Here is a 25164-nt window from a genome sequence, read left to right on the forward strand (position 1 = left end):
CAAAAGCCTGACGTCATTCAGACAGCACTACATTCAGCATACAGTTTTAGAAAGAATACTGTGTATGTCATAAAGATTCGCCTTTAAAAATGAACAAACTAAACAAATAGTTTTAAAAAATTATGAAAACCCATCAAAAGATGATTCAGGGTGGGCTCGGAACCTGATGAAGTGCACACTTCAAAGACTATTAAGGTAACACTCTGCCAAACACTCCCAACAAAAGGACTGCTCAGGATTGTTCTTCTTCTAATAGATAATTTGTCCCTGCCCTGGCCATCTCCTTTAAAACTATACACAAAAGTCCTGCTAAAAGTCAACATTTTAGTTGATCATACAACAGAATGTCACAATGTAAACTAAACAGATTATTGATTTCAACAGCATGTTACCAATGTTTGTTAATTTCTCAATCCAACAGTTGGTCACAGAGGTCAAGTATTATCAAGGCTCCCTTGTCAGGTTTTCACCCGTCTGACTTATCCATCCTTCAAGTACAAGCAAGGTTCAACATTTGCAAGAGACAGAAGCCAGAGGCCCTTTAAGACACAGAGGAAATAGGATTGTGGGGCGAACCCATCTGGGTAAGAACTTTATCCAGCCACTGGAGAGGGCCATGCAGATGTATTTCAATCCAGCAGGGGGTGCTAGTAACATCCTGCCTGTGGTACTTGGCTCCCCAACCCTAGGAAAAAGAAAGCACACTGGTGTCATTTAACTCTCTATCTCATTGAGTCACTCTACCAAGTAAAAAATCATATGATCAGTTCACATAAGTATGTTTGGATTCATGGCTATGTCCCACAAGAAAACAAACATACTGCAAAAGCATGGGTAATTTTGGGGGATGGACATTGGCCACCAAAAGTCTATCCAAGGACCCCAGGATCACCTATTTAGTCTGGTGTAGTGGCACATGCCTTTAATCCCAGCATTCGGGAAGCAGGGGCAGGCTGATCTTGGTGAGTTCCAGGCCAGTCAGGGTACAGAAAGAGACCTTTTTATCAAATAAAAAAATAAATAAAAATTATTAGTGTAGTGTAATTACAAAATTAAAATACATTCAGTAGTTGTTTGAATAAAGATATTTTAGCCAGGAGGTGGTGGTGTACGGCTTAGATACCAGCACTCAGGAAGCAGAGGCAGGGGTATTTCTGTGAGTTCGAGACCATTGTGGTCTTCAAGAGCTAGTTCCAGGACAGCCTCCAAAGCCACAGAGAAACCTTGTCTCAAAAAAAAAAATAAAAGATACTTTAAATATTTATTTCCCACTACATTAATGTTATGTTAACACTTGACTTACTTATACTGTTAAGACATACTCTTAATGGGTAGCCCTGGCTGGCCTAAACTCCCTATGTAGACCAAACTGGCCTCAAACTCAGAGCTTACATGTCTGATTTCTGAGCGCTGGAATCAAAGGCGTGTATTATCAAACTGGCTTTATTTTTTAATATTTTATTTAAAAATTGTGCAAATATGTACATGTTGAGTATGGATTTTCCTATGAATGTGTGGTATCTGTGGATTTCAGAAGATGTTGGATCCTGGAGGTAGAGTTACAGGCTATCGTGATCCACTTCAGCTGGATGCTGGGACTGAACCCAGGACCACTGTAAGAGTCCTACACCTTTAACTGAACAATCCCTTGCCCCTTTATCTGTGTGTCCATGCCTGGAGAGCACAGGGGTCTACACTGGCTGTCTTCTTCAATCACACTCCACTGTATTTTCTGAGATGAGTTCTCTTGCTGCACCTGGGCTTTTGTCAATCAGGCGAGACTGGCGGCCAGCAAGCCTGAGGGATCCTATCTGTCTCCCATGCTGGGACTACACACAGCCCTGCACCCAGCTTTTTGTTGTTGTTGCATGAATGTGTGTTAATGTACACCACAGTGTGCACGTGGAGCTCAGAGAACAAATCTGTGAAGTTGGTTCTTCTCTCACCTTTTACACATGTTGTGTAGCAATATCTTCAAAGATAAAACCTTCTGTCTTATAGGGAAGCTCCAGAATTGCTGAATGTTTTAAGGGGAGGTGAAACACTCCACCCTCTAGGCAAAGTCCTTAAAACTCAGGAAGCAGACATCGTAAAACCTTTACTGAAACTGACAAGATTCACTAGGCTGTCCCTCCCCAGGCTGATATGAGCCGTAAGGACTGCTGAGACACACAGACTGACTAGGCTGCCTGCTTCTGGAATAAGACATGCTCCAGCCTGGACTCCATTAAACCCTTAGCTTGACCCGGAATAAACTGCATGATGACTGGGAGGCAGGGGGAGATAAAGTTGCCTGTCACCAAGCCTGGAGACCTGAGTTCCATCTCTGGGACCTGCGAGGTGGGAGGAGAGGACTATATTCTAAGTTCCCATGATGACCTCTTGGACAATGGTGCTCTTGCTGGGCACTGATAGGAATATATACCAGTAAGGCACAGATATACATATTGTAAATAGCAGGGGTGAGGCAGGGTCAGGCCTAAATGAGATGGGCGGGTACTGCTCACCTTCACGAAACTCATTCGAATAGTGCACATTTTGGTGAGTTCATACACGGTCTCAAAACCATGGTTCACAGATTGTGCCAGTATCTGAGCAAACTCTTGGTTGTTGAAAATTTTCACGCTACACCCACTGGGGATCTTGCAGACAGTGGTGGGATGAAACCCATGATGGTAGTTGCAGTTCCGACTCTGCACAAATATGCTGCTGTCACTCAGGCATTCGACATACACTTCTCCTCCAACATAGTACAGGTGGATGCCTGTGAGAGGATACACCATGTCAGTCATAGGCTCAAAGGCACCAAGGCAGAGTCAAATTTGGCCACTCACATAGCCATTGTGACAGACATCTAGCTAACTATGTTATGATTGTGATAACCTTTGTGTTCAGAAACTAACAAAGCTGTACCAGGTGCAGCTCATCACAGATTTGGAGGCAGCCGGTTTGCCTCAGTGAGGATAGATATCTGGAGCAATGATCTGGACACTAGATGTGCTTATTGCTACTTTGTATCTTTGCCTTCTCAGCAGACAAGGTAGAAACTACATTCATATTCAGAGGGTATATAGATAGGCTCCCATACAGACACAAGAGCACAAGAGCATATAAACACACGTCATGTCATTAAATTATGATTCTACACTGACACTTCCAAAGAATGCCACACCCATTCTTGATTGCCTGTTCCTTACTCCACAGGGAAAGCTAAGCTCTGAGCACTACCCACACATGTGCTCATTGACTTAATCATATAATAAATACATATAAATGTTATAGAACTGCTTTAATCTAACACTAGTAAATAGTTAAGTCCCCTATGAAAAATATGTGGGATGTTGAGATGGTTCAGTGGGTAGAGGTGCTTGCCACCAAGCCTGATGACTTGAGTTTGATTCCTAGTAACCACATGGAAGAAGGAGAGAACTAACTTCCACAAGCTGTCCTCTGACCAAGGTACTTACACACACATACAGGCATGCACACACAAACATTGAATAAATAAATGTAACAATTGTTTTAAAAGATATTTCACTTCTAACAAAATGTAGAACAGTGTAGTGTACTTCAATAACCCAGCAATGTCAGCTGGCACCTATCAACAGCATGGGAGTGGGAAAACCACTAAGATCAATGATTGGAGCAATTTCTAGATAATATGAATTACAATGATACTTCAAGCAGCAGCATCTGAACATTTGACATTTGCCACAGAATGATGGGGTCACTTCTAGAGGAAGAAAAGATGAACGTTTGCAGGATGAGTAAAGGGACACGCACCTTTTCCAATATGTCGCCTGGTGTTTTCTATTGTGGAGTTCCGGTTAATGTTGGAGAGCAGCCCAAGGCAGAAACGGTTCTTATTGTTGGAAGGATCAGTGTAACCATCCACCAACACACTTGTTGAGGAGGCCTGGAATGTATCACCCACTCGGTTGTTGAGCTCGTAGTACACAACAGAGCACCAGTTCTTTGGTTCCTCATGAACAACAGCTTGAACATCTGAAAGAAGGAAAGAAATTTGCTCACAGTTACACCTGGAGCACCCCAATGCAAAACCGCATTGTAAAACTGACTGAGCACGGTGGAACGGAGACAGGGAGGGGCAACTACGAGGATCACATGGGTCATTTCTGTGAGATCCAATGTACTTCTTACTCAGGGCGACATTCTCCTTTCATTGGGGAACTGGCAGAGATCCAATATACCAGCTCAGCAGGCCCGGCAACAGCACTTGCTGAATACAAATGACTTATAACTTGCTCATTAACATACAGAAATAATTGAAATCACTCCTGTTGGCACACTACCTACAAGAAACACAGTGACCAATGAGAAAGCAAGTGGCACAGCAACAGGAGGGGCCCGGACATGTGCCAATGGGCTGGTGAAGAAAGGAACTGCTTTTGGCAAAGCCTTGGCAGACCTCTGCTTTCTCGAAGCCCTGAAAACGAACTTCTTCCTATCATGAAGAATCTGCTTGGCTTCATCTAAGAGCTAGTGATGGCTGAAGCCAGGAAGAAACAGCTCAGGAAGAAACCATGTCAGCTGGCCATTCCTCCCGAATAAAATATATATCTCTCATCCAGACGCCAGGCTAACCTCCTTCTATTTGCTTCAAGTCATGCCAAGTGGGTGTGTTTGTCTCTCCGTTCCCAGAATGAGCCAACGATAGAAACTACACAGGTTTACCAAGAGGATGCAGCTTGTTAGGCCCAATCTCTTAAGGCTGATGAATCTCCAAACAGAAAATGCTTCTAAATGCTTTCAACCAAAAGGCTGGGAAAAGAGCCCTTTCTGCGTCAAAACCTCCTATGCATGCCTTTTGAGAGTCCAGGCACACAAACCACACCATTGCCAACTTGATCATTACTCTAATGAGTCTCATGGGGATTCAGTGTACAAATATAAGAAATGGAAAGAAAATCCAACAGGACTGGGAGATGGAGAAGGAGGAGAAGGAGAAGGAGGAGGAGGAGAAGGAGGAGGAGGAGGAGGAGAAAGACTTCCACATCCTTTTGTTTGATTGCTTGTGTTTTTTCGAGACATAGTTTCTTTGTAGCTTTGTAGACCAGGCAGGCCTCTAACTCACAGCGTTCAGCCTGCCTGTGCTTCCCGAGTGCTGTCGTGTTCTTAACATAACCAGCCAGTTATTTGTTTTATATAAGTAGCTTAGCTGAAAATATACTATTTCCCTTGTTTCTTTCTAGGCAATGCTTCCCTGTCTGCTGCTCTTCAAGGAGCAAAGCTTTAGTAATCCACAAGTGCCAAACCCCAGAGAAGGCTGTGCCATCTGTCACATAGGCCTTCTATCAGCTTTTAGCATTGTTAAAAATGCTATTCATTTGGCTTACATGTGGACATATTTTTCCTCTAAAAGGCCAGGAAGATCTTGTGAGACATATGGTCTTTATCACAACTATTCCACTCTGCCTTTGTAACCACAACAACAGATAAAAAACCTATCCATAGATAAAATGTAACAAATGGGCAGTAGTGTGTTCTAATAAAGCTTTATTTACAAAAACAGAAAGTGGGCTGATTGGTGTGCCGGCTGTAGCTTGCTGACCCATGTCTGGGAATCCTCCACAAGTAACAACAGGAGAATAGTCAAAGTTTTTTCCTCTGAAAATCCTACGTGATTTTTAAATGGCTCCAACTGGGAACATTTTTAAGCTATTTTAAAGGAAAAAACTTAAAAATAAGTCTCTATTTGGGGGTAACAGAGATAATCTCATCATGACCATTACAGGCCCAACACAGGGTATCTTGCTCCCCAAATAAAAAAATCCAAAAGTGGCATAGGGGCTATTCTGAAGACGTGAAAACACATGAGCATATAAATAACAGACGTATTTGTTATGTAAAACAGGACTCAATCATTTCCTCCGACTATCTCAGTAAGCACAGAGATTTTTAACAACCTCCTGTGTATATAGGTATGTGAAACAGCCATACAAACCCATATTTATTAGTAACAAATCATAGACAGATGCATTTTAAACAGTTATTTGTATATGTGCATATATGTATATAAATGTATTTATATACATATATATAAATACATACTTATATGTGTATATAAGTAATATATTATCACTTACTCATTTATTGAAGGTGAAAGAAAATTAGCATGCTAAGGACACAGATATGCTTGTTTATTTTTCCATAATTAATAAATCGTGGCTGATTATTCAACACTGGTCAACATACAGCATCTCAGATTGTCTTTAGAGGTGACTGACAGTTCAGTATTCTAACCACCAGTGCTGGAAACTCTCTTCACCTAACTATGTAACACAAAATGGCAGAGCACTGCTTACGGCCGTTTCAGAGACCAGTGGGAATCTGAGACCTCCTTATTCTATTCTGAGATCTCATATTGGACTGTGACAGAGTTTAAGTAAAAAGATGGGCTCTAGAGAATTCTTTGCATTAGGCTTAAAACAACAGCAAAACGTTTTTTCCATGTTTCTCAAACAGCTACCTTTTTAAGGTCTAAATGAGTAAAAGTAACATTTGGACAGGACATACAGACAATACTCTGACAACTCATTTTACCTCCTCTGTTGATATTGGAGGGCAGTGCAGGTGCCATCATATTCGTGTCCATTGGCTGAGAGCCATCCTGGGCCATGGCGTCTTGAGGAGGCTGGTAAGCAGTTGTTGGTATATCAGCTACAAAGTTTGAAAGAAAAAAAATTACATGCTTCAGGCACAGACTCTCCTCTGCACTGAGAGCTTTTGCGTATGATTAGGCCTGCTCAAGTGTACACAGATGCATGTGTGTGCACATGTATGCAGGGTTCAGAGGATAGCTTTAGGTAAACATTTTCCTTTTCCTTATCGTTGGGAACGGAGGAAGCAATAAAGCATGTATCACTTTTAATTTCTGAAGGTACAACATGGATGCTGAAGTAAAATTTAATGTAAAGCACCTTAAGTGGCTCTATAAACATCCTGTCCCATCATTTTCCCTCCCAAAAATATCCATGCATTTCATGATGATCTTTTATTTATCGTGTCCCTCTTGATGTCGACTGGCAAGAGCTCTGGCACTAATATTTGAGATGCTTGTTTACTAACCTGTAATCTGAAAAGTGTAATCCTCTAATTAGTCACTATTACACCATCAGTTATGACTAAAACAGGAAAATAACTGGTTTTCTTCTTTGCTAAGTTAAACAAGCAGGAAAATAACTGGTTTTTGTCTTTGCTAAGTTAAACAAGCAATGTTCTCCATCACTTCTGTTGCATTTCCTTGCTGTTAAAAGCATATTAACATATTTTTTGGAATTACATCACTGGCAAAATGAATCTAATTAAATGGGTCGGGCGGATACCCCAGTAATTAGCTCTTCTGCGGCTGCATTGATAACAAGGGTTCTTCAATGTTGGAAAAGCTCGCCGAAGCCGCTTCTCAGAGCAGCAGTGTGTGTAACATGACATTTTCCCCTTTCTTTTTATGGAGAGCCGAGACTGGAACAATTGTGCCACTCAAAGAAGGATGCAGCTGCTTCAAAACTTAACAGGACTCAAACAAGCCATCCTCTTCTCCAGCTGTATGTACAACTCCCTCCCTACATTGATATTCTCCAAGCACTGGTTCACCAGGATGTGCTCAGGGTTCCACCCACTGTGCCCCGCCCCGCAGGCCACCCCCACCCACCTCCCCAAGGCAGGCAGCGTCCCCGAATGCCCCCTCCTACCTGGCATCTGGAAAGGGCTGCCTGGGTCTGAGCTGGTGCGGGAGTGAGGGTAGGTGCTGCTGCTGCTGCTACTGCCTGGGGAGTTGGGGTAGCTGCTATTGGATGAGTGGGGAAACGGGTGGGTGCTGGGCTGCCTGAAGGAATCTGGAAACGTGGCGTTCGGTGGCATGTGAGGCTCATTCTGTCCCAAGTTACGGAACTGTGCCAGAAGGCTGTGCTGAGGGTTGTACTCACTGTACCTGGGAACCAGCACGGGAGGAAGCACTGGGAACAGAAAGAAAACAGAGAGACAAATGAGAAAGGTTTAGTTTATATCCTCTCTTTCTTAAAACAGGCAGTGGACACAAAAGCCTTTGCAAATTATTCCCTAGTTTTTACTTTTACATGACGTATATATTCCACAAAAATACAAAAGGACTTTGGAGACCAACATATTTTTGGATGGTTGAGCTGGAAGCTTGCAGTCTACACCTGGGGTCTGAAGTTCCTGTGAGAGAAAAGTCACCTGGCCATCCCAGTAGCAGGAGCAGGGAGGGAGGCCACCCAAATCTGACACCATCCATACTTGGGGACCCTCAGAAATCATCAGCTAGGTGAACCAATCCATCAACAAAACCATCCTGAATGACACACTTGGCAACTGGAGCCAGTGGGATGAAGGGCTGATAATTACAAAGTCATGAAGTAAAGTAAACATTCCTCTTTATAAAGTGATTGTTACAGACACTTGTTACAATGAGCGAAAGCTGAGTAGATAGAGTTCCTGTGCTCTTTTGCACATGCATAAATGAATACAAACAAAACTTCCCCAAGATATTTTGGAATTACACCCCACAAGAGAAAGGTGGTATTGCTCTGATCTCTAGAGCCTTCACGGGGCACACACAGTCCACACCACTCACCAGGGCTCTCCACGCGCTTATAGTGATAGGGGTTGATGCACACCTCCTTCTGGTTGGAACCAAAAGGAAACTCACAGCAATCCAGAGGCTTCAGTTCATGGTGGCTCTGGAGGTCTGGCCAGCGCCACACTCGGCAATAAATGACATGAGGCAATCCCTTCCGGTGGGACACCTGCAGCCTGCCATCCAGGGAGCAGGGAATGGTGACACAGTTACTTGGCTGTCCCGGGCAGCTCAGGGCCTTCTCCAACTCTTCCATGGCCCCTTTCTTTTTCTTCAATTTTTTCACCAACACGTCCACAGCTTTCTCTGCCCATTTTTCTTCTTCATCACCCTGTTTCCAACCTAGAAGTCTCTTCACAGCTGGACTTGTGAAGGAAAACAAGGTGGTCACATTCATAGTGACTGGTCTAATTCTTCAGGCTCCTCACAGGGTGAAGTGGTGCTGTCTCGAAAGGGGAGAGGGCAGAAGAGAGTTCAGCTTATTTAAATCGGTTCTCTTTAGTTTCTCCGTAGTTCTGAAAAGTAGAGAACGGCTCTTCCTCCTATTCCAAGAAGGGACCCAAAGTTAGCACCTGCAAAAGAAAGGATAGGAAACTGTCTTTAAAATCACCTTTAGACACACCATGATAAACTGATAAGTGCCAGATACTAAGCACTTTGGTGTTCCCTGAATAATACTGCTCAGCTTCACAGTTGGGTGACTTTATTAGCGAGATGAAACCCCAGGCTAAGCTCGTGAGAATATGTATTCTATGATGCCAGAAGCTGAAATGTGTTCTCCTAAAACATACATTAAAGCTCCAGTGCCCATTGCAACCCACTGTACTTGGGCTTGGAGCGGCTAAGGAACTCACCAGGGTTAAATCAGATTATAAGGGTGGCAACAGGATTGGCGGTCTTACAAGAGGAAGAGAACAGACTGCTGAGAGCAGCACCATGCTCTGGACAAAGGTCATGGCAGTATTTGGGGCACAGCTATCACTCAGGCAATTTGCATATTACCACCATAAGCCTATATGCAAGTGATAAAATTCAAAGGACACCAAGCAGAAAACTGCTAAAAAAAGAAAAAAGAAACAACAACGATTCTAACCTACAATCCTGTGGGAGACTGACCTATAACTGACATATACAAGAGTAAAGTGTAAATGTGTGACCCAGTTTATATGGAAACCAGCATGTAAATGAGTAAAGTCATTTGGAATATATGGTATTTGTGGCAAAGGAGCTAGCTGAGTGCCTAGAGTGACTGCCTGTACAGGCCTGAGTCCTGTACTCGGAGTCCACACTAAGAGCAAGGAGTGATGGTGCACGCTTTTACCAAAGCCCCAGGAGGCAACAGGAGGGTCTCTTGCTGGTGGACCAGCCTAGACCAGCTGGCAAACTTTAGGCATGAAAATGAACAAACAAAATAACCAAGGTGGACAACTCTTGACGGCTGCAACATTCCCACACAACAAGTAACAAAAAACAATAATTAAGATCTCAGTATGGCTAAGATGTCAACAATAATATTATTATTAAAAGTAAGCACATTTTAACCATGCGTCATGAAGTAATTACAGTAGAGATGAAATACCTTAACTGAATGATTATAAAAATATGACATCGAAAATATGAAGATATAGCTGGGCAGTGGTGGCACATGCCTTTAATCTCAGGCAGAAGCAGGCAAATCTCTGAGTTCAAGGCCAGCCTGGTCTAAAGGGAAGAGTTAGGGTTACACAGAGAAACCTTGTCTCTAGAAACAAAAAATAAACAAATATAGTGAGTAAGATGTTACACGCAGTGATTATATGGATGTTTATAGCTAAAATGCATTTACTGGGAGAGAGGAAAAAAGCCTGAAGAGGTGGACGGTGATTTAAGCCCAAAGAAAATATAAGGAATTGAGAAATTATTTTTTTTAGTACACTAGAGAAAACCTACAAAATCAAAACACTAATAAAATGTATAATCTCTTAGCAAGAATGATCAATAAATCAGAAAAATCACAAATGACCAATAAGAGGAATAAATTGGGGATAATCTTCCTGATCCTCATTCTTAAAACAAGAGTGACCTTGAATGCTCACTGTAGCGAATTGGGATAGTCTGCACTTCCGGATTCCTTGCTGGAGGAAACAACCTGGCCCCTCCATCTCACAGTTAGTGTATCTGGAGCACAGCTTGGGGCCTGGTACAGATGAATTCTCAGTAAATGTTTGATGACTGGGCTCCAGAGAACTTAGACTAAGATAAAAAGATTGCACATTCCCTATGTTCCTCCCAGGGTAAAGGCTCAACTTCACTCAACAGAGAGCTACTTTTCCTTTAGAAACAGCTTCGCCCTAATTTACTAGTTATTTTTGAAGGTTTCATTTAACAGGAAAGAAAAGAGAAAACAAAGTTAAGCCATTATCAGAAATCACTCCGTATTAGCAAGCACCTATTGATATGTTAATTCACTATTCAGTAAAGTTTCACTAACCCCCAGAACTGGAAAGACCGCTTCTTCCCAGACTCCAGAAGCAAATTAGAGAGATTTTAAGTTTCCTCCAGGCCTTTTCATTTACCCCCAAAACAGCTTTTTAATATTTTAATCACTGACTTTCAAATGGCAGGGCTTGTTTCTGACGAGGGAGCCCTATATGAAGAGAGTGTGTTGGGGTTGAGGGGGTACACAGGAGCCACCATTCTGTATTGTCACCCTGCCCCCAAAACAGCTGTCCCAAATGCCTGGAACTAGGGCATGTGTGGTGGGGCCACAACCTGAAGAGGCTTGATGTTTAAATCAAGGAGCAGGGTGCAAACATCCAAGTAACTCCATGGAGCAGATGGATAATCCAATGCCAGCCCCATGGGACTGCATTGTCCTCTTCTGCTGCTCCAGAGCCTCATCCAGAAGGAATGCTGACCCAGTACCAAGGATAGCACCATGTAGCTGGTAACTGTTGTTAAACATGCAGAAGCCAGGGTACAGGCTGATACTTGCATGAATGTTCCCAAAGTCTCATCTTTAAATCTTAACTCCTTACAGTAGGTGGTGTCCCCTCTTGAAGGGGTCGGGTCACAGGAACACAGGTTCTGAACTCTCCATGGGAGAGTTTACCTTCTCCCCTCTTAGGGGGCAGCGGGAAACAGGCTCCAAAGTCACAAAGAAACCCTGTCTCAAGGAAAAAGAATAAAATAATATAATAAATAAATAAATAAAATTGAAAACAGCAAGTGTGTATCACAGACTAAGAATTCTCTGCACTGCATCACACAATTGAATTTGTACATTGAAGGAAAATATTTGAATGAGTGACTGCTGATTCCATGTTGCAACCCCAGAAGCAGGTCTACTTGGAAGGTGGCTTCATTGGGAATACTGGTAACCCATTACCACCCCCTCACTACTTTGCTGGGCCCTCCATCCTTCCAGAGGATGTTTCTAAATCATATCACAGAGACACGCCCCACAGGAATGGAGGGTCAAGAAATATAGTGAAGAACTCACCACTGCACAGTTAGTAAACACATGCAGGGCTTTCTTGCATAGCTCTTTAATCACTTCAACCTCATTCCTGACAGAAAGCTGGAGGCCAATGCAATTCAGCTTCTCCTTTTGTCAATTTCCTGCCATAAATGTGCACCAGTCTGTGTGTGAAAAGCTGCAGGAGGCCCCAAGGTTGCTGGACATTTATAATTCTCTATTCCCTGTTAACAAGTAAATACTTGATCTGAGTTGGCCATTAGCAATCATTGGTGGGATGTGACGAGACTGTAAATTAGAGAGAATGTCCCTACTCTTTTATGAATCTCGAAAAATGAAATGGATATATTGATATAGATTCAGAATTAAGATAGAAAGGAAGGCACAAAGTGGCAGGTGCTTGGCCATGAGAAGTGCTATGCAACTGTAATATCTACAGATAATTCTCACAGTGGTGTGAAAAAAAGAGATCACAGAAGCAACACATCTACAGCCCAAAACTATGATCCAGCATGAGAACTAGGAAGAAAGTCAATAAAATGGGTCTAAAGAGAGTATTTAAGGTTTAATGATGACCTTTATAATCTGTATTCAGAAGCAGAAGGGTTTAGAACACTCACTCCTATTAAAACAGTTACCAGACCACATAGGTAAGTCACATCCAATACCCACTGCATGAAGAAAGCCCCCTGTCCTGAAGAAATAGTCAGATTTTCCTAAAATGCCAAAGATAACACAAAAGAATATGTTTCCTTTCTGGTGGCTTAAACCAATGGTGGTTCTACTTTGCACATAACCCAGCATGGAGTCCCTGGCTCACAGTGTTTAATGAGTAAAACAGAAATCATGGAGGACCAGCACTAAAGTCCAGTTCCCTCACTGGGCAAGACTCTGTGCTTTCCCAAACGCATTGTTAAAATGGAGCCGGAACTCACAGAGGCTGGGCCACTGGTTCTGCCACGAAGGGAGAGGCCAGCTTGAGGAGGGCAGGCAGCCCGAGATCCCCCAGATCCAGGGAGCTCCCCCGGGCATGTCCTCCCTGTGGAGCAGACTCCTATTCATGCCGCCTCCAGGACACTGCGGGTCCACTGTCCCCTCCCCAAAGGGACATTCCAATGCCCCAGACCCCCAATGTCTGTCGCCTTCTCTCGGGTCCTAGCTCCAGTGATTCTCAAGAGCACAACATCTCTGCTGGCTCCAGAGCCTGCCCATTGATGCTTGTCTGCAGCCCCTTTAGTGGCGATGTGCTCCGTTCTCCAAAATGACGGGAGTATCGTGGAGAGCCATTAGACACCTTTCCCGAGATGCCACACGAGTCACCAGGGTATCTGTCACCCTGGAGCTCTTGAGGTTAGAACCCCAGGAAGTCCAGCTGGTCCCCACGAAAAGAAACGTGGCGGGGTAAGGGTGGGGGACGGGCGTCTCATGGTTTAGAAACTGACTCTGAAGTATCCTCCCGCGTGGACCACACGGGAGCAAAAGGGATCGTGGACGCCACTTATCTGGAGTTGGAGGAATTCCAGTAGATAGGCTCTAAAACTGTGGGAATGGAGTTACATTCAAAGTTACATTGAAAGTTACATTCAAAGACACTGACACTGACTCCCTATTTACTTAAAACTCTTTTAAGATGGTAATCAACAATAAGTCCAGCAGTTTCCCATTCTTGAATACAACTTCTGTCTCCTCAGGTCTCCAGCAAGTTCTTCCCCATATTCTCATATAAAACAACTGAGCACCCCGTTCATCATCACCACTCTGGTCTCCTTTGGTTTTTAAAGTAAAATGCCAAGGACTTTGGCAAAAGGAGAGAAAGGTAATGGACTATTAGTGTTATGGAATACGAAACCCAAATCATGGGTGAGGGTATCAAAATGGATTGAAAGTCATGAGACACAATGGCAGTCCATTACTTTTCTCAGCTTTTGCCAAAGTCCTTGGCATTTTACTTTAAAAAGCAAAGGAGACCAGAGAAGTAATGATGAATGGAGCATGTCAGTTGTTTTATCTAAGAATATGGAGGAAGAGCTCACTGGAGACATGACGAGACAGAAGTTGTGTTCAAGGAATGGGAAAGTCCTGGATTTATTGTTGATTACCATCTTAAAACAATTTTAAGTACATAGGGAGTCAGAAGCAGTGGTTTCGAATGTAACTTTGAATGGGAAGGCAGGTCTAGACACAAAGTACGTGTCTTAGGTAAAATCTAGCAAAAATACGAGAATGTGGTGATGACTGATGGAGACATTCAGGGGTTAAAACAGCCTTTCTTACTAATAACACTGTTAAGGTTGATGGTGGGGGATGCTTTGTTGAGCAAGCTGTCATGCATTGTCCCTGTCGTCTACTCTCTGAATGCTGTTCCCACTCTAAGATCCAGAGTTCTCAGTTAATTGATTCTAATGTCCTATAGGAGAAGGGCAAAGAATTGAGGAGGTGAGAGTGGTCTTTGCAAGGTGAGGGGAAGGCCCTGATGAAGGAGTTGCAAATTGAATAGCTTTACTTTTCATGGTTAACATGGGACATCTCCTGTAGAGAGAAAGTTAATCCGTTTCTTGAGATTGAGGGCTTTAAAATTGCCTGAGAAGTTCACACAGTAGATGATGTGAAATTAGATAGCAATTTATAATCCATTAGGTCAAAACATTTGCTAATTTTTTCACTCCATGAAATTAGGTCTTAGAGAAATTCCTTGTTAATTTTCTGAGACAGGGTTTCTCTATGTAGCCCTGGCTATCTTGGAACTTCCTCTGTAGACCAGACTGGCCTTGAACTCAGAGATCCAACTTTCTCTGTCTCTTGACTTCTGGGATTAAATATATGCGCCACCTCCACCTGGTTAAATTCTTGGTTACTATTGTGTGTGTAATATGGAAGCACATTGGGAATTTTTAGCTACAATTCTTGTATATGTCTATCTAATTATAAATATAGTAATTGGGTAGATACATACATTGAGACTAATCTGTGCCTTTTCTTTCGATACTGTTAATCTTGATAATATAAAGACATAATCAAGTCTATGCTCAAGCCATGAATTCCCCAAAATTCATTATTCATAAACTATAGATAAAGAAAACATATAAAAATAATTAACTTCTTTCCTCAATTACTTTTTTTTCCTCTCCTGGTATCTGTATGTTCCTGTATGTTGTGGATTGTCCCTGGGTAGCCAAAAGATACTGAGAGAAGGGAATAAATGATCTCATTCTTATATTAACTTTCAGGTCGAAGAACAATTAAGAATTGTTGAAGAACAAAGAAAGATTCATGAGGAAAGGGAGAAACTAGAACAAGAATTACAACACCAACAAAACGAAATGCAAATAATTAACCAGAACAAGTTAAGTCCAGGCAAAACCTGTCCTTCTCATTAAAATCCCAGGATTGAATGGCAGACTCTGAATTTTATACAAAGAAAAATGAAAAACTTCGTATTGTAGCTTCATGTTGAAGTCATTTTTTTTGTATTTGTTTGTTTGTTTGTTTTAATTTGAAAAGTTATCTTGTTCTAATAGGGGCTATGCTCTTCAATCCCTTTATTTTTCCTATTTTTCCTCCATTATGTCAGATCATTATCAAATCATTGCTGTCTTCTAGAAGTGTTGTAATTTTCACCTGTTGGAATTATGTACTGGTTGATGGCCTGCTGAAGATCAGGTAACTTGGTGAATAGCTTGGTCTGGTCACTGACCACTGACTTCAGGGTTATACTCTGTTTACTACATAATGATGCTGTTTTGCTGAATTTTTGGTTTTTTATACATTTATAAAAAAAGAAAAAGTTGGTAATTGCATTGCAAAATTCCCAGGGTTTTTCTGGACCTGTGTGGTTTTGCTACAGCAGTCTCCTTGTGATACTGCGGCTCTTGGTGTTCGGAATAAGAGATAAGGATAACAGTTGGCCACCTGCTACAGAAGTACCCACAAGGCAGTGTGGTCTCTGTTGAACTTTTGTTTCTTTCACTGACAAAATCAAACCAGCATTCCTCACTGTAAATAAATGATTTTGCTGAATCAAGTCTTAAATTCATATGTTTAGGCATTTTTTTAAGTTCTGGTAAGTCTCAAGGCTGGCTTTATTTAGAAGCATTAGAACTGTATGAAATTTCCTCCATTTATATTTTTCACAGGGTTTCTATGTACATTAAATAAACGTGTGAATTAGTACTACTGGATATTTTTACAGACACTACTTTATGCTGATAAGAGTTAAAACATTAATTATTATCATTGATAAATCCTAAACCTGTACCTATGTTATAGAAAAAAGTATTATTGCCACAAATCATACTTAATAAACACTAGAAAATATGTTGTTAAAATTTATGGACTATTAAGTTACTTTCAGAGAATGTGGACCATCAGATAAAACTTGGCTTTGTATGTTCAACAGGGCTAAAATAATCTTTATCCTTTCATTTTTATTTGTGGGATAAACATATTTAAAGTCACTCAGTTTTTGTTTGGGGTTTTGTTTAGGTATTTTTGCATGTGGAAAGTTAGTGATAACCTGGATTTTATACAGCAGAATCTGCCTCATCTTTTTGTCTTTTGAAACTTACTAGTATTTAACACTCAAGAAAAGGCCATAAAATGCTATTAGAGGTGCTTAGGCATGGCATAGTGAAGACCCCAGTCCCTGGAGATAGTCATACCATTGTTTAATATTGAAAATGTTGCTTGAGATGATTAAATGGTAGATTATTTTGTGTTTGCATGATATGGAAAATGCTGTTGTTTCAGTTTTAATTCTTCGATATAATAAAAAAGAATGATAGAATTTTAAGTAGGCATGAGGTATAGTGAGGTTTTAGTAAACAGGGTACCCTGTCACTCTAAATACCTATTCACTTAATTTACCTGCATAGATTATAATACTTAATCTCATAACATGAGTTAGCTCAAACCATTTCCTTTCTATACTTTATTCTTCTGAGGTAACTTTTCAATTCACATTCATTATTCCTTGGTTATATATTCAAGGTTTTGGAAGTGTCCATTAAAGTTGCTTTTGCTCTGCTTGTGTTACAAGCACTGTGTCTGAAGAGTAGCCTGGGGTTCAAATACTTGACATCAGCCCTTTTGTGCCTTTTATTCCATCATTAAGTTTCTTCTGCTACATATGAAAGAAATCACAGTGGCTAAATAACACATCTCAATGTCTACTATTAGAGACTCCTAGATACTCAATCTGTGCTTAGTAACTGATTACTGTTGTCCATCAGACTACAGAAAAAAAAGCATATCATTGTTAATAATATGTACCCACCTTTTACTGTGCTACAACAATATAGTGATTTGTTTTCTCCTTTTGTTCCACCACTTTTGTGTACACATTATGAAGGTTAAGAGATTTTTTCACAATTTATTAGCAATTCAGATGTTCCCTTTAATTCCCAAGTTTGTTTTCTTAAGTTATTTTAATTTTTTGATGTGTTACAGAATTAACTATTGGCTGTTTATTTTTATTATAGTATTTAAAATTTGTAGTTTTTACCATTAATATTGTGTAGTTTGCAGAATTCTCAACTTATAAACTAAACCTTAAAATTTTCTTGGTGTGAGGACTCTTCAATGCTTCAAATGAAGGTTCCTAGGCAAGGACTATAGTTTCCCTTAGGATGTAGCAAATGAGCCTGTGCTGTTCTGAGTAATGTCTTGGTCACTCAACTGTACTAGTATATGCTGTGTGTATGTGTCTGTGTGGCCACCAGTGAACATTTTCCATTGTGCAATTAGCTTGAGCTACTGGTATTCAGTTGTCTGCAATTCTATTGTTTTCTACTCAGAGCCAATTGTGCACTTGGCATAACTGGTTATGAGACTGTTGAAGATGGGAGTTACCACCGCTCCAGGAAGTCATGTGAATACTTGATACTAGGTTTACTAACTGGAAAGGACCTGAAAGTACTGCTGAAGGGCAAACACAGGGAGATGGATATAGCTGTTCCCTGGCAGTAGAAGGCTTATCTTTCCATTTGTTGGAATTCCATTTAACTGGTCTTGATTCTTTGACATCTGTGACGTGTGTTGATGGTTTTAGAAGTGACTTGTCCTGGTGAAGGACACTGGCACCCTATTTTTGGTTGCATTGGCTAATGCACAGCACCATACGTTTTTTAGATAGTTGCCATTTGCTTGGCATGAATGGGATGCTCTCCCTCTTGTGTGGTGTACAGTGAGGTTGCAGTTACTAGAGTAAGTCATTTGTGAAACAGCAACAGATCTGGACAGAATCCTGTGTTCCAGCCCCCAATTCTTTCTAAAGCAAACCCCAGTGCTTTTCTATTCATTAGAACGTTCTGCAAGTTACCAAAGGAAAGTCCACCCGGATATAGTTGGTGGAGCTTTGAAAGCTCTGTTTTGGGGGGTGGCAGGAAGTGGAGAAAGGGAGCTGCAGGGAGACAGGGCAGGAAATGGGGAGCGGGGTCGGGATTGGCGCCAGGCAGGCGGGCACTGCGGGTGGCCTGCGAAGATTGGCGCTGCCCTGTGAGTCCATCCTAACTTGGGTACTGCCGGCCTGATCACTTGGTGCCTGAATCAGGCCAGGAGGCCCTCGATCAGAGGCTGGAAGGCATCCCCCACGGGCATAGGCGCTGCACTCGTCACCAAGTGTGCAGAACTGGGAGCAGCTTGGCCAGGGCCATTGTCGGGTCCAGGAGGGTCTCCACTTGGAAGTCCTGTTGGGGACTTTGGATGGTTTTCTCCAGAACTGCCATCTCCAGCCCAACAGTTTTAGAGCCGATCTACTGGAATTCCTCGAACTCCAGGTAAGTGGCGTCCAGGATCCCTTTTGCTCACCTGGCCTGGACCTGTCCCGGGAGTCCGCCATGTGGTCCAGGCGGGAGGATGACTCAGAGCCTGTCTCTAGACCCTGATGCGCCCGTCCCCCACCCCTACCCCGCCAAGTTTCTCTAGGAGGGGACCGGTTGGACTTGCGAGCCCAGCTCCAAGTGGCTCTTCCTGGGGATCCAAACTCAAGTGTTCCAGGGTGCCTGACTCCCTGGCGACTTGGGTGGCACTTTGCTAAAGGTATCTCATGGCTCTACCCGGCCCTCCCTTCTTTGTGGAGAATGGAGAACGTTGCCACTAAAGGGGCTGCAGAGGCGCATCGACTGGCGGGCTCCGCAGGCAGGTACAGATGCTGCGCTTTCAGGGTGTGGGTAAGGCACCGCCCGGTTCCCCGAGGGAAGGCAACAGACACTGGGAGTCTGGGGCATTGGGATGTCCCTTTGGGGAGGGGACAGTGGGCCCGCAGTGTCCGGGAGCCGGAGTGAATTGGAGTCTGCTCCCAGCCCTGACGTGCACCGCGGAGCTCGCTGGCTTGAGGGAACTCGCTGCCTTGCTGGCTCTGGCTGCCCGCGCTCTGAAAGCCAGCCTCTCCCTTCGGGTCAGAAACAGAGGCCCAGCCTCTGCGTTGAGCTCAGAGCCATGCCCAGTCAATGGCGCTGCTTTTAGTATTTGGGGTGTCGCTAGTCGCTAGATCAGACTCGCTTTTTGCAAAGCACAGGGAGGGGAGAAAGTCAGGCCTGAGACTAACTTTTAGGTCTGGGCTCCCAGGGTGCACTCTGGTTTAGAAAATGCCAGCCATCCTTTGGGATTTGCGGCCAGGGTCTCTGGAACATCACGTGGGTGCTGCTATTTCCTCATCTTCCAACTATGGCTAGAAAGTGCTGTGGGGAATTCTGGTATCAGACCTGGGAGAGTGTGGAGACTCTGGGTGGCTCCTCGATCTTAGGGCAGACTGAGTATAGTACTCAGGCCTGTACAGGCAGTCACTCTAGGCACTCAGCTAGCTCCTTTGCCACAAATACCGTATATTCCACATGACTTTACTCATTTACATGCTGGTTTCTATATAAACTGGGTCACACATTTACACTTTACTCTTGTATCTGTCAGTTAATAGGTCAGTCTCCCACAAGATTTTAGGTTGGAATCGTTGTTTTCATTTTTTTGCAGTTTTCTGCTTGGTGTCGGTTGAACCTTGTCACTTGCAAATAGGCTTGTGGTGGTAATATGCAAATTGCCTGAGTGATAGCTGTGCCCCAAACACTGACATGACCTTTGTCCAGGGCATGGTGCTGTTCTGAGCACTCTGTTCTCTTCCTCTTGTAAGACGGCCAATCCTGTTGCTTTCAGGCCCCACCCTTATAATCTGATTTAACCCTGGTGAGTTCCTTAGCCACTCCAAGTCAAGTACAGTGGGTTGCAATGGGCACTGGAGCTTTAATGTATGTTTTAGGAGAACACATTTCAGCTTCTGGCATGATAGAATACACATTCTCACGAGCTTAGCCTGGGGTTTCATCTCGCTAATAAAGTCACCCAAGTGTGAAGCTGAGCAGTATTATCCAGGGAACATCAAAGTGCTTAGTATCTGGCACTTATCAGTTAATCATGGTGTGTCTAAAGGTGATTTTAAAGACGGTTTCCTATCCTTTCTTTTGCAGGTGCTAACTTTGGGTCCCTTCTTGGAATAGGAGGAAGAGCCGTTCTCTACTTTTCAGAACTACGGAAAAACTAAAGAGAACCGATTTCAATAAGCTGAACTCTCTTCTGGCCTCTCCCCTTTCGAGACATCACCACTTCACCCTGTAAGGAGCCTGAAGAATTAGACCAGTCGCTATGAATGTGACCACCTTGTTTTCCTTCACAAGTACAGCTGTGAAGAGACTTCTAGGTTGGAAACAGGGTGACGAAGAAGAAAAATGGGCAGAGAAAGCTGTGGACGTGTTGGTGAAAAAATTGAAGAAAAAGAAAGGGTCCATGGAAGAGTTGGAGAAGGCCCTGAGCTGCCCGGGACAGCCAAGTAACTGTGTCACCATTCCCTGCTCCCTGGATGGCAGGCTGCAAGTGTCCCACCGGAAGGGATTGCCTCATGTCATTTATTGCCGAGTGTGGCGCTGGCCAGACCTCCAGAGCCGCCATGAACTGAAGCCTCTGGATTGCTGTGAGTTTCCTTTCAGTTCCAAGCAGAAGGAGGTGTGCATCAACCCCTATCACTATAAGCGCGTGGAGAGCCCTGGTGAGTGGTGTGGACTGTGTGTGCCCCGTGAAGGCTCTAGAGATCAGAGCAATACCACCTTTCTCTTGTGGGGTGTAATTCCAAAATACCTTGGGGAAGTTTTGTTTGTATTCATTTATGCGTGTACAAAAGAGCACAGGAACTCTATATACTCAGCTTTCCCTCATTGTAACAAGTGTCTGTAACAATCACTATATAAAGAGGAAGGTTTACTTTACTTCATGACTTGATAATTATCAGCCCTTCTTCCCATTGGCTCCAGTTGCCAGAGTGTGTCATTCAGGATGGTTTTGTTGATGGATTGGTTCACCTAGCTGATGATTTCTGAGGGTCCCCAAGTATGGATGGTGTCAGATTTGGGTGGCCTCCCTCCCTGCTCCTGCTCCTGGGATGGCCAGGTGACTTTTCTCTCACAGGAACTTCAGACCCCAGGGGTAGACTGCAAATTTCCAGCTCAACTATCCAATAATATGTTGGTTTCCAAAGGCCTTTTGTAGTTTTGTGGAATATATACGTCATGTAAAAGTAAAGACTAGGGAATAATTTGCAAAGGCTTTTGTGTCCACTGCCTGTTTTAAGAAAGAGAAGATATAAACTAAACCTTTCTCATTTGTCTCCCTGTTTTCTTTCTGTCCCCAGTGCTTCCTCCGGTGCTGGTTCCCAGGTACAGTGAGTACAACCCTCAGCACAGCCTTCTGGCACAGTTCTGTAACTTGGGACAGAATGAGCCTCACATGCCACCGAACGCCACGTTTCCAGATTCCTTCAGGCAGCCCAGCACCCACCCGTTTCCCCACTCATCCAACAACAGCTACCCCAACTCCCCAGGCAGCAGCAGCAGCAGCAGCACCTACCCTCACTCCCGCACCAGCTCAGACCCAGGCAGCCCTTTCCAGATGCCAGGTAGGAGGGGGCATTCGGGGACGCTGCCTGCCTTGGGGAGGTGGGTGGAGGTGGCCTGTGGGGGGGGCGCGGTGGGTGGAACCCTGAGCACATCCTGGTGAACCAGTGCTTGTAGAATATCAATGTAGGGAGGGGAGTTGTACATACAGCTGGAGAAGAGGATGGCTTGTTTGAGTCCTGTTAAGTTTTGAAACAGCTGCATCCTTGTTTGAGTGGCACAATTGTTCCAGTCTCGTTTCTCCATAAAAAGAAAGGGGAAAATGTCATGTTACACACAGTGCTGCTCTGAGAAGCGGCTTCGTCGAGCTTTTCCAACATTGAAGAACCCTTGTTATCAATGTAGCCGCAGAAGAGCTAATTACTGGGGTATCCGCCCTCCCCATTTAATTAGATTCATTTAGCCAGTGATGTAATCCCAAGAAATATGTACTTTTAACAGCAAGGAAATGCAACAGAAGTGATGGAGACCATCTGCTTGTTTAACTTAGCAAAGACAAAAACCTGTTATTTTACTGCTTGTTTAACTTAGCAAAGACAAAATCACTTATTTTCCTGTTTTAGTCATAACTGATGGTGTAATAGTGACTAATTAGAGGATTACACTTTTCAGATTACAGCTTAGTAAACAAGCATCTCAAATATTAGTGCCAGAGCTCTTGCCAGTCGACATCAAGAGGGACACGATAAATAAAAGGTCATCATGAAATGCATGGATATTTTTGTGAGGGAAAGTGATGGGACAGGATGTTTATAGAGCCACTTAAGGTGCTTTACATTAAATTTTACTTCAGCATTCATGTTGTACCTTCAGAAATTAATATGTGATCCATGCTTTATTGCTTCCTCTTTTTTTTTAAGCACTTAGGTTTGAAATCCTGTTTATTTTGTTTTATGTTTTTCTGTTTGGGATGAAGATGGGAGACAGATTATTTTAATAACCAAACTAATAATATTTGCTCGTTCCTAGCCATCCATTCCCTGGCAAGCCCATTGGGTCTTCTGGGCGGATTAGTGGTGAAAGATCTGTTTTATAAGGCTTTTGAGCAGGGACAACCCCAGCGGAGGCCCAGTAAAAGAATCAAAGGCTATCACTAGATTTCCTTCTTGTCCTTGACTGTCAGAGATTAGCACAGGGCCTTGGGAGGAAAGAGCAAGGGCTTTGATCTGGTGGGGCTGGTAGAGCACCAGCAGGAATGACCCCTGTGAGCCCTGCTGCTGCCAGGGTTGCTATGGTGTAAGTTCAGTGGGTTCTGTTGAGAAGAGACTCCGCCTTTGCTCCTGGCTTGAAGCAAGCAGAGTTAACTTCACAGCTGCAGCAAGAGGTTAGAGTGAGAGGAGGGACTGACTGTGACAGTTCCAAGTCCTGTTGGCTCTCTGCTCTTCAGCAGCTGGGTTAAGATTCTGCCTGGGACTGGGAAGGGAGGAGCCGCCAGGGAGCCCTGGAGAAACTGAATTTGTTATTTGTGTTCTACAGTTGTCCCTAAGTATTTACCCAAGCATTCATGGATTCCTACTGCAAAATTTTGTTCTCAAGTCTCTGCTGTACATGCTGGGTGGGCTCACAAGCCAATGAGGAGCTTGGTTTTCAAGTCAGGAAAGGATTGCCCTGTGTTTCACAGTAAGAAAATGCCAGGCTTGCATTAGTGTGTGTGTGTTTGTGCGTGTGTGTGTGTGTGTGTGTGTGTGTGTGTGTGTGTGTGTGTGTGTGTGTGTGTGTGTTTTCAGTAATCATATTATTTGCTGGAAACTGCTCAGAAGGTTCTATCTAAATTCTGAAATGGAAGACAGCTGAAATAAGCTGATTTATTGCCTAGTGTTCTGTTATTGGGTATTTTTAAAGTTAGTCACTGCTTAAATGGTTGGGGTGAAGATAGTAAGATAGTAAGTTTAAATTCTTGAAAACCAAGTATCAATTAGTAGATTGTAGCAAGCAGAGAGCAAATCCCTGCCCATATGTTTGCTCTCAGGCCTGGGAGAGCTTTCCCCTACCAAATCCTGTCAGGAGGACTTACACCAGTAAAACCAAACCCCGGGCTTCCCGGGGTCTGCTGCACAAGAGCATATTCATAGGCTCTTCTTGGTGGATTTAAAGTGACCTGATCCTAGATAGTCATGGGACTCCAGGAACTGACTTACCTTTTATTCTTCTCACATAAATATCACTGGAAACAAAGTTTGGGGATGTGATTGCTTTCAGAAACTATACCTAAAGCCCAGTGTCTTCAGCATCTAGTCTTCTAGGGGTGGTGGTGGGAGAGGGGGTAAGGCAAACCCTGATGCAGCCAAGGTTGACCTTGACCCCTCCATCTTCATGTGCCAGTGTGTAGGCCAATCTTTCAGTAGGAGCGTGATTTGGTTTGAGTGATTAGTGATCTTGGCACAAGGAGGCAAGGACTTCTAGAGCCCAGGGGCTCACTGGCCCAGCAGCCTGGATTGCTGTAGAGTGATAGGGCTTGGAAGACCTTGCTCCCACACCCGACTACCAAAAAAAATGAGGGCTGACAAGATGGCTCGGTGGGCAGAGGCACCTGTTGCTATCGTGAGACGCACACGGTGGAGTGATTTAACTCCCTAAGTTATGCTCTGACCCCCACGTGTTCCGTTCACAACTATAAGTAAAAGTTATCCTCTGACCCCTGCATACATGTGCACACACATGCAGGTCTACTTACACACCAAATCTCTCAGCGCAGAGCAGAGTATGTGCCTGAAGCATGTAATTTTTTTCTTTCAAACTTTGTAGCTGACACACCCCCACCTGCTTACCAGGCTCCTGAAGACGCCATGGCCCAGGATGGCTCTCAGCCAATGGACACAAATATGATGGCACCTGCACTGCCCTCCAATATCAACAGAGGAGGTAAAATGAGTTGTCAGAGTGTTGTCTGTATGTCCTGTCTAAATGTTACTTTTACTCCTTTAGACATTTAAAAGGTAGGTGTTTGAGAAACATGGAAAAAAGTTTTGTTGTTGTTTCAAGCCTAATAGAAAGAATTCTCTAGAGCCCATCTTTTTACTTAAACTCTGTCACAGTCCAATATGAGATCTCAGAATTGAACATGGAGGTCTCAGATTCCCACTGGTCTCTAAAATGGCCGTAAGCAGTGCTCTGCCATCTTGTGTTATATAGTTAGTTGAAGTGAGTTTCCAGCATCT

At 43.3% G+C, this 25164-nt stretch overlaps 3 protein-coding genes across 5 annotated transcripts in view; 1 reads left to right on the forward strand and 2 right to left on the reverse strand.

The window, feature by feature from the left end:
* The window catches only part of LOC118239749 (ephrin-B2-like), a 222944-nt gene that overhangs the window by 158076 nt on the left and 39704 nt on the right, over window positions 1-25164 (reverse strand). The gene's annotated exons all lie outside the window — the stretch shown is intronic.
* Window positions 542-9014, reverse strand: LOC113838617 (mothers against decapentaplegic homolog 1-like). 3 transcript variants are annotated; one of them, XM_027434217.2, is made up of 6 exons: window positions 8615-9014; window positions 7713-7976; window positions 6565-6681; window positions 3784-4005; window positions 2508-2764; window positions 542-685 (listed from the first exon to the last, which is right to left on the reverse strand). In XM_027434217.2, the coding sequence occupies exons 1-6, from the start codon at window positions 9012-9014 to the stop codon at window positions 542-544; spliced, it is 1404 nt and encodes a 467-aa protein (XP_027290018.1). The 3 variants fall into 3 exon arrangements, with proteins under 3 accessions (XP_027290018.1, XP_035309485.1, XP_035309484.1); XM_035453594.1 differs by lacking the exon at window positions 6565-6681 and having other exon boundaries at window positions 7752-7976; XM_035453593.1 differs by lacking the exon at window positions 6565-6681.
* The window catches only part of LOC113838618 (mothers against decapentaplegic homolog 1-like), a 6267-nt gene continuing 1808 nt past the window's right edge, over window positions 20706-25164 (forward strand). The window contains exons 1-3 of the mRNA XM_035453529.1: window positions 20706-21105; window positions 21745-22008; window positions 24752-24868. Of these exons, the coding sequence (XP_035309420.1) occupies window positions 20706-21105; window positions 21745-22008; window positions 24752-24868 (781 nt within the window). The remainder of the gene's footprint in view (window positions 21106-21744; window positions 22009-24751; window positions 24869-25164) is intronic.

The sequence above is a fragment of the Cricetulus griseus genome, unplaced genomic scaffold, assembly GCF_003668045.3.
Source record: "Cricetulus griseus strain 17A/GY unplaced genomic scaffold, alternate assembly CriGri-PICRH-1.0 unplaced_scaffold_1, whole genome shotgun sequence".
NCBI lineage: Eukaryota > Metazoa > Chordata > Mammalia > Rodentia > Cricetidae > Cricetulus > Cricetulus griseus.

Bases quoted from the DNA above. Each gene is read 5' to 3' on its own strand.
- LOC113838617 (XM_027434217.2), bottom strand. From the start codon at position 9,014: ATGAATGTGACCACCTTGTTTTCCTTCACAAGTCCAGCTGTGAAGAGA. The intron at 4,006-6,564 runs GTAAAATGAGTT...TCCTTCTTTCAG, and splicing joins CTCCAATATCAACAGAGGAG to ATGTTCAAGCTGTTGTTCAT. The intron at 686-2,507 runs GTGAGCAGTACC...TCTTTTTCCTAG, and splicing joins TTCGAATGAGTTTCGTGAAG to GGTTGGGGAGCCAAGTACCA.